At 31.4% G+C, this 8,786-nt stretch overlaps 1 protein-coding gene across 2 annotated transcripts; it reads right to left on the bottom strand.

Moving 5' to 3' along the window:
• On the bottom strand, positions 1–6,519 carry LOC137919380 (regulation of nuclear pre-mRNA domain-containing protein 1B). Of its 2 annotated transcripts, none has more exons than XM_068762440.1 (6): positions 6,321–6,519; positions 5,002–5,238; positions 4,158–4,378; positions 3,348–3,456; positions 1,399–1,574; positions 1–432 (listed from the first exon to the last, which is right to left on the bottom strand). In XM_068762440.1, exons 1-6 carry the CDS (start codon positions 6,469–6,471, stop codon positions 286–288), a joined length of 1,041 nt encoding a protein of 346 aa, XP_068618541.1. In that variant the 5' UTR covers positions 6,472–6,519; the 3' UTR covers positions 1–285. The 2 variants fall into 2 exon arrangements, with proteins under 2 accessions (XP_068618541.1, XP_068618543.1); XM_068762442.1 differs by having other exon boundaries at positions 1,411–1,574.
• Between the last annotated feature and the right edge of the window lie 2,267 nt (positions 6,520–8,786).

Raw genomic sequence — 8,786 nt, 5'->3', positions numbered from 1 at the left:
GCCATTCAAACTATACGAGCCATTATAATTTTATATTAAAACAAACAAAATCAACTTTATGTACAACATTTTTGAAATCGTAGCTCGCTTTTTCGTAAAATTTAAAGTTTTTTTTTTTTTAATATGTGACTATTGTTGGCAATAGCGATATAATACGAATAGTAAAGTTATTAATAAAAAAAAATCGGTTAACTTTAAAATCAACGTTGAATTTATGCCAACGACATTACTTTTTCGTTAACCGTGGCTCGTAAAATAGTACATGCATTATGTAGCTGTATTGTTTTAGATGTTGAAAAGGTCTCCGGCGGAGGGCAAAGGCGCTAGGCCTCCAGTGACGTCAGGGAGCCGTGAAACGTCGGGCAAGTTTTCTATGTGTGACTTGACTTCAGCTTTCACTGCATAGATTTTCTGCAGTTTAATATTATACTCCTGTAAAAAAACGTTCTTAGTACAGATAAATTTGTTCTTAAAACTAAATTAAACGCCATCTTGCGTCTTAAAGCGTAGTAAAAAAGGCTATTGTTAAACATCTTCTACTCAATTATACTCTCTTAAATATACTTAATTATACTTATACTTTGTGACAATATATAATAAAATAAAAATTAATTGTATGTCTACTTCTATCACCAAAAATCAAAAATGTTATTATATATAAAACAAAATATTTAATTACATAACCCGGCATTTAAATTAGCACACGGGCAGAAGATTAAGAAGATTAAAAACTACGTCAAAGATCGGCATGATTCGGTTTAGTATACAAAATCAAACTTTATTGGTCACAGTGTAACTAAAAATATAAATAAAATAGAGCAATTATTTGAAAAAAGATTAATTAGGAAAACCTGTTCTCTGGTTGGTTTATAGGCACATGAAACAATATACATAATTTTTTACAGTTTATTAGGTTTTGATTGACGTCAAATTTATTCTGTGGTTTGTAAGAGGAAAATGTCTATTTATACGTAAGAACCTTCTTCATGCCTTAATGAAAATATTAAAAAATATGATCCGAATTTTGAAATTTCGAGCAATGTATGCTAACAGTTTAGGTGATATATTTTTATACAGATATCATCATCATGTCAGCCGTTGGACACCCAGTGCAACGCCAAGGAAGGCTTCTGGGAGCACATGATGACAGGTTTGCGCTGCCCGCATGCAACTTCTCGCGACATTACCTATGTCGTCAGTTTACTTAGCGGGGAGACGATCCACTTGAACCTTTCGGCCCCAACTACCGGCGGTTGCACCAACGTTGTGCTCCACCCACTGTCACTTCAAACGAAGAGCCTAGTCAATGAGACTGTTGCTTCTTCTGATCTTGTTATATATAGATGTAGATTAAATAAAATGGTGATGAGAATAAATCCTCAGTTATAAGCACGATACCTCGAGTCTAACCTCCGCTTGTTTGGCGAGATCTCTTTGAGATTGCGCGAAATCTCTCAACATGCCGGCGACCCTTCTCCTCTTCTCCAACTCCTCGGAGAGCCTAAGGTTATATTCTGCTAGTAGTTCCACCGCAGAGTTTACTACGGAACTCAGTCTTAATGCAGATTCCTTATCTGTAATTCAAATGTTAAGGTCAAAACAATAATTTCCAAGAGAATTGTCAAAGGCTCCTTAGAAAATATAAATGAAAAAAAGACTCCCGATGACCGTTGTGGCAACCTTTAGTGAAGGCCCATGCTTGAGAATGTTCTATACAACTATTTGACCATTTGGCTTCGTTACATGGAGAAATGAAATAAGATAAAAAGTAACAAGATATTTTTGTAAACAATTATGAAACGATAACTACATTAGAGTGACAGCACAAAACTCCGCTCAAGCGATGTGAACACACACGCGTGTGTGTATGATAAGTGAATAAATAATTGTTTTACATACAAACTAAGTCGATAAATGAAACTAACATTTTTTTCATTTGAATGTCTTATAGGCATATAGTAACCATTATATTTGAACATATAATGTGTAATTTATTAATGGCATGGCTGTTTGAATTAACATCGGTTATGGTGTATAGAAAAAAAATTAAAACTGTAAATGTTTAAACTCCCTACCGATAGAGGGCGCTAGGAAGAGTTGGTCGCAAGAATCACTCAGTAACTTAAAACAGAGGTAGGATACACAATGTTGCTTGTCATACTAACTAGAAACAGCAAGAATTCAAGTAAAATAAAACAAAATCAAATCAACCCATATGACCACCATACGTCATTAAAGACCTGGTCAGTCCTTTGCATATGCTTCTGATACAGAGGGACTGCTTAATATATTTACTGTACCGCATTTTCGTAGTAACAATATTATATGTATACATCTATATCATAGACTACAGTCAGTTAGAACAGATTTTACAAAATTCCTGCAGCGTTCAGTGGGCGTTTATTCAGTTCCTGAAGTAGTTGAGGGGGATCTAGTCTTATATATAGTATATTAGATAAACTTCAAATAATTTTCATTATAGAGATATAACCGAATGTTTAAAACTTAAAGATTATAGTTCATTCAGGAATTGAGCAAGGACTAATATATATATACATACATACATTTATATATATATGGTAATTCAACAATGCCCTGTTATCGTAAGTAAATTACTATGTACCCGGTAGAAGAAAACATTAATAATACAAATTTTCGCTTAGGCATAAGTATATACTATATGCAAATACATGCACAAATATGCAAGTCTTCACTTGACAATGACGAAAGACTAAACTATTGTACAATAAAATTTAAAAGTTTGCTAAATAAACAAAGACTTATTTTATTAATATTCATGTGCATTTAAAATGTCTTTCTCTATTTGATGGTTAAAAAAATAAATGGAATAAACACATAAAATGTTAAACAGTCTACTATCAGTAGAAATCAGATACATCTTTATGTAAAGTTGAGGGGTGTGTGAATGAATAAGATGGATAACAATTCCTGCTTGTGCAAGTGAGATGACAAACTACATCAATATGAGACCATACAGACACTTATGAAAGTTCCTGTTAATTTATCTATTGGTAGCTCATTGCAACCACCAACCATACATACCACTTGGTAAATTTCATTTAAGTTATTGTTTGGATTTCACTAATCTAACATAAAAGCACCGTCACTACCTCATTAACCAATACTGTGAAATGTTTGTGTAAATATGTCCTTCATATATGTATTAACCTAGTATATAAAACATAATTTAGCAGACTGCATAAAACAGTACATTGTCTTTGAAATAAATGAAACAAAATTTTCAAATGTGTCAACATTTATTTGTATAGAAACAATGATTTTAACAAAAACTGCTTGATGCAGTCTGTTATAGAAATTATCATTACCTTCTAACTTAGACAATAATTGGACTTCTGAGACTTCTGGCGGCAGAGAGGCAATTCTCTCCCGTACTGCTTCATCACTCGAAGCACTCGATTCTAATTCTAATAAGGCCTGAAAAAAACGATATATCATTATTGATATTTTGACACTTAAAAATCTTATTAATAATTATTCTAAAAGACTAATAAAGTTTCACACTATTTCTACTGTACTAGATATGTGTTTAGCTGCCATTTATATGTCAACATTGATTATATCTGTATGATGGGGCTGGGATATTGATGTAAAATATTTAAGTAAGCTAAAATTTCACCTCTTCAAAGTGGTATACAAAACCACTTGTAGATATCTCGGAATTTGACATTATTATTTTTTAAATCAAGTTTTTAATAAATAATCAAATTTTTGGTATAATTTTCTAATATTTTTAGGGGGTGTGACAAAAAAATGAATTTTCAATTAGTATTTTAGTGCCTTGTAAATGAACTGTGGAGGTGGTTTAATTTTGATACTAACAGATAAATAAACTAAGGTACTATTTACTTTCACATTATAATCAGACATCCATGCACAAGGTGGATAAATGACCTTGAGAAGGTTGTCAATAAATGTTGGTTTGCTTCGAACCAATTTTATTAGAAATGTATGGGGGAGGTCCATACTCAGTAGCAATAAAAAACATTCAAATAATAAGACTTTAAACTAAATATTTCATTATAAAATAAACTTATTTAATGAGAATTGCACAATTATTTCAAAATAAATATTTTAGTGATAAAATTTACAAGTAGAAATTTTTTACAGTATCAAACCTTTATTAATTCCTCAGGTTCTGGGGGATCACCGGGAGGAGTTTTCGGACTAAGCGTAATGTGTGTTTCTACATGGCCATCAATTTCAACTTTTGTTTCACTTCTACGTCTTTCACGGCTTTCCTTATTTTCTAGCTTTGGCTTTTTTTCTGGCTCCTTTGCTTCAGTTTCTACTGATTTTCGTTTATTCGCTTTATTGGGTATTGCATCATTTGGATCCACTGAAGTTTAAAAATAACAAACAATTAATAAAGCTTCCAAAGCAAAGTCAATAATAAAGTTAACTCATGTTATGTGTAATAGTATTTTCATTTGCTTTATTTATTCATTTATTTTTATCAGGCATGCCAATAACAATATGTATGTTAACATCAGTTTTTGTGTGAAATTTTATGATTTTAAATTTGTTTTGCATTTTATAAGTGTACACGGCTATGGCTACAATTATGTTAACTCATAACTGCTGGATGTAATATCCACCCACAAGGTGAACAGATCACTTTCAATCAGTCTCATTGGTAATCTATTGTAGGCCTATGACATATGGTTGAAATTATTATGATGATAAGTCCAATAACATGCAAGCAGTGTTTAAAAATAAATACAGAAATATATTAATAAAAATAAACAGGACACATTACTGGACTAATCAAATGTACCACAATTTATCTCAACATATTAACAGGAAAAACATATCTGGACTTCTGAATTTTGGTTATGCAGGCCAAAAAAAGTTGTTTTTTTTTTTTCTTTGCTAAGAACATAGACTGAGAAAACAAAAAATGAACATTATAATGTTGTTATAATAAATGTTATAATGTAAAACTATAGTTTCAATACTTACTAGCTTCCTTAAACTCCTGTATTTTTTGAGCATCATACACACCTCGTTCTTGCCAAATAGACAGAATTCTGTGTAATGAATTTTTGGTTTTAGTTGTAATACCAGTTTTAGCCATATGTTTGAATGACTCTACAAGTACTTCACCAAACTCTTTACCATACTCTGGTCCCTTTTTTTTACTATTTTGTATCACATCATTAGCAAGATACATGAAAGTGAGTTGTTTACTGTCCTTGGCTGAAACATAAATAGTTTAGTACAGTAAATTTATTGTAAACAGGATGTTACTGATAATTTAAATACATTTTATATATATAGAAGTAACAAACATTAGTCAACAAAGATCTGTCAACCTTAAATTTTGAACATGTGATGTGAAGAATCAGTAGACACACAGTAAATATGTACCTACTGAGTCTGTATACTTCATCTTAAATCACATTGTTACTGTCCATCAGGCATGTTGGTGGTCTAATGTCGACAAGAAAGTTTTAACAAATATGTGACTTTCAAGGTGAGAACCATCTCTAATGCACAAGTAATTTTTTTAATAATCATTTAATCAAATTTTAAGATATAATTAACATGTAGTTATTTAGCCAGGATTCAATACCTTTCAATTTGATTTTTATTATTAGCAAATATGTTCCTTATGTAATAACATTCATATGTCAATGCATTAAACAGTTAGGATAAGTTTGTTTTTAAGTCAAATGTTTAGAATTTTGAAAGTATTTTGATATTATATAGGTTTGTTAATAATTTATCACAAAAATTTTAGGTGTAGAAACTTAGGCGGCTCTTAATAATCGCCAATCCTGTAGCTGATAAGGCATTAATATGTGAGTACTAAACAATATACAGAAATTTATTCCTATATGCCTAAAGTCACTTCACTAGATACAATAACATACATGTTAGTTACTACATGTGCTAGGACTGACATTTCATCTTTTAATCTCTAATTTTTCGATCGATATCATTGTAACATTATCCCAAAAATTTTCAGTAGCAATGAGTCTACTAGGAAGATATAAAACTTATTCAAAACGATGATCTAACCCAAAATGACGGATTAGTCGCAGTAAAATCTGGCACAATTGTTCTAAACCACAGATTCAGAGATGTAAGATAAATCCAATAAAGATACAACATTATATACCAAAGTAAGCTTTTAATGCAATCTGGGCTACAGAGTATTGAATACAAAGCGCTGAACAATCAGTGATAAAATATTTACACAATTCAACTGAATGGTAACAATCTCGCAACTATCTTCGCTAATAATTCAATAAATATGTAATGACATTATAGGTTACCTTTTAACAATTCCTTGAACCAAGTTTTGACTACAGCGGCGTGGTGTTTTCGGTGATGAATTAACCATAAAGATAATGTTTGGATACTTTGTTGGCTAGAATTTAAATCTTGCAGCTTACGAATCAATGCATTCTCTGTAAAACCCGCCATGTCGCAGCTTCAAAAATTTTATCACAACAAACGACAACCTCTGTTAACTAGAATACATTGACAGTTTTTGTTTTTTTTTTCTTCCAATTTCCCCCGTTAAATTTAGAAGGCAAAAACATTTAATCGTAGGGCCTTTTGGTGAAATATATATTTTTTAAAAGTTAACTATATCATTTAACAAATACTGCAGCATTTTTGAGCTTAAAATAAAAACATTTTTGTATCGACTTTGTAGTTTACATATAATAATTATAAATTAAACGTTGATAATGAAAGTGTCAATTAAATAACAAATGAAATTTGGGGAAGAGAAGGAGACGATAGAATGATATAAATATAGACGAGCAATTTTATATAACAGGTAGGTGAAAAGGGGAAAGATCTATGCCTTGCGCTGAAAAGTCTATCGGCTGAAAAGAAAAGGAAGAAGGGAAAAAATGTTTTTCGCTTTTTGTAAGAAAATTCGAGTCATATTTTATTAAAATTGATTTACAGTTTATAGGCACCATTTTTCGATCTTGCAGGTATAATGCATGACACCGGTGCTGTATAATTTTTGGGATTTATGATAAAAAATAACGACAGGTAGTCTTGGATTTTTTGTGAAGCATGGTCGATTTTTAACCACGATTTTGTCGCACGTTCTTGTCTCGTACATTATCCACTTTATTTAACTAATTATTGATATACAAAAACGGGCCGTTTCCATTACGTCTCATAAAAAAATCGCAAATGAGTAAATGGTTCATTAGTTTTTTTGGTGAGCTCATTTAAGACCCGAACACAAAGCTTTTTTGTATACCCAGCCTTTTGCAATAGGGTCAATTTTTATTTATGATTAATTTTTAATACTTCAGCTACGTGCTTGTGCAAATCTCAATGATACTGCGTTAGGTTCATATTTGCGTACGTGCCTTGATCTCAGGACGGTGCAGGGTTTGAATATATCGGGTGTGATTGTATTGTAGTAGGCGGTACCTACAAAAAATGAATTTGAGAGGCTGATATTTTTTTTCGCTATTCTTGTTACATTTTTTATTTTTTTTTAAGTTAAATTCTAAAATGAGTAGAATTTCTTGAAATTCGATAATTCTAAAATAATTACTGGTCCTGATAGCTGATATCTTCAATATGATCTTGACAGTTTGTAAGGTTATTGGTTATTTTCATTCAAGCCTAAAATTAATGTGTCTAAGTATTTTGTTCGTACATTTACTCGGAAACCAAACCTTTTATTATATAAGTACAAAATTCAGTGCACTGTCTTAAAGAGAACTATCAAAATCAAGGACTTGGATATTATTTTTGACTCCAAATTTCATTTCGACACTCATATTAGGAAAGTTTTTCTCTCGCCCTTATAACTTTCAACGTTCCGAAACGCGAAACCGAACGCCCTTGACGTCACTACTCCAGGAGTACTGCTTGTAGACACAACCCGCATTGAAAATATTGAGCTGTTCGATTTTATTATGGTTTTACGTAACATTATACAAGTCAATATTTTCTATCCTAGTTTCATTGCACGAAAGCAAAAGACGATGTCCCATAGTTATTAATAAAGCTAGCTTTGATGTAATTTTTTTTTTCAAAAAATATGGAGACAACTTTATATATTCAAACAGAATTAAATATCTATGTTAGCGACTATATAATTTTTTATAGTTTTCTTATACATATTTGTGAAAACTTTTAAGTGGCTTTGTTATATTCATATTATTTTATTGTTTCATATTATTTTATTCTAGCTGTAAGTTTTCCGAGGATAATAAAGGAAATAAAATGAAACATGGCTTTGAGGAAGTTATGAACAATGAAAGAAAGCTTGGGGGGAACATACAGCATAAACCTGAGAAATAATGTATTTAATACGTATATGATACCTAGTCTAGTCTATAGTAGTCAAACATGGACTTTTACCGATAAAGTAAAACACAGAATAAAGACCGTGCAAAGATTGATGGAGAGGATAAAGGCATACTTGTAGGATGCCAAGGTATTAGACGCATTAGCAACGTTCACGACGCTTTTACCCAGGCTCTGAGTTCAAAGTGGCGTGGGGTTGCGAATAGCGAACTGTTTAGATAAAAGGTTGACATTGCTGTCAATGAAACGGAAAGGTCCAATTGGCAAAGGAAAATTTGGTTGGCCGTACAAAAGATAGAAAGATGATATTTCAGATATCGCAGGTAAACAAGGCAAATGTCAGGGATGCATGGAATATGCTGAATATACGAAGGAAAAGAAATTACTAACAACTAAAATTAAGGAAACACTAAACACTGCTATCATTACTGTAATTGTATTTTTTTAAA

The sequence above is a fragment of the Battus philenor genome, unplaced genomic scaffold (genome assembly GCF_028537555.1).
Source record: "Battus philenor isolate CCGP_79_NKW_IND1 unplaced genomic scaffold, ilBatPhil1.0.hap1 SCAF_16, whole genome shotgun sequence".
Taxonomy (NCBI): Eukaryota; Metazoa; Arthropoda; class Insecta; order Lepidoptera; family Papilionidae; genus Battus; species Battus philenor.
Note: the sequence above shows the minus strand (reverse complement) of the source record. Positions and strands in the feature narration are given on the sequence as shown.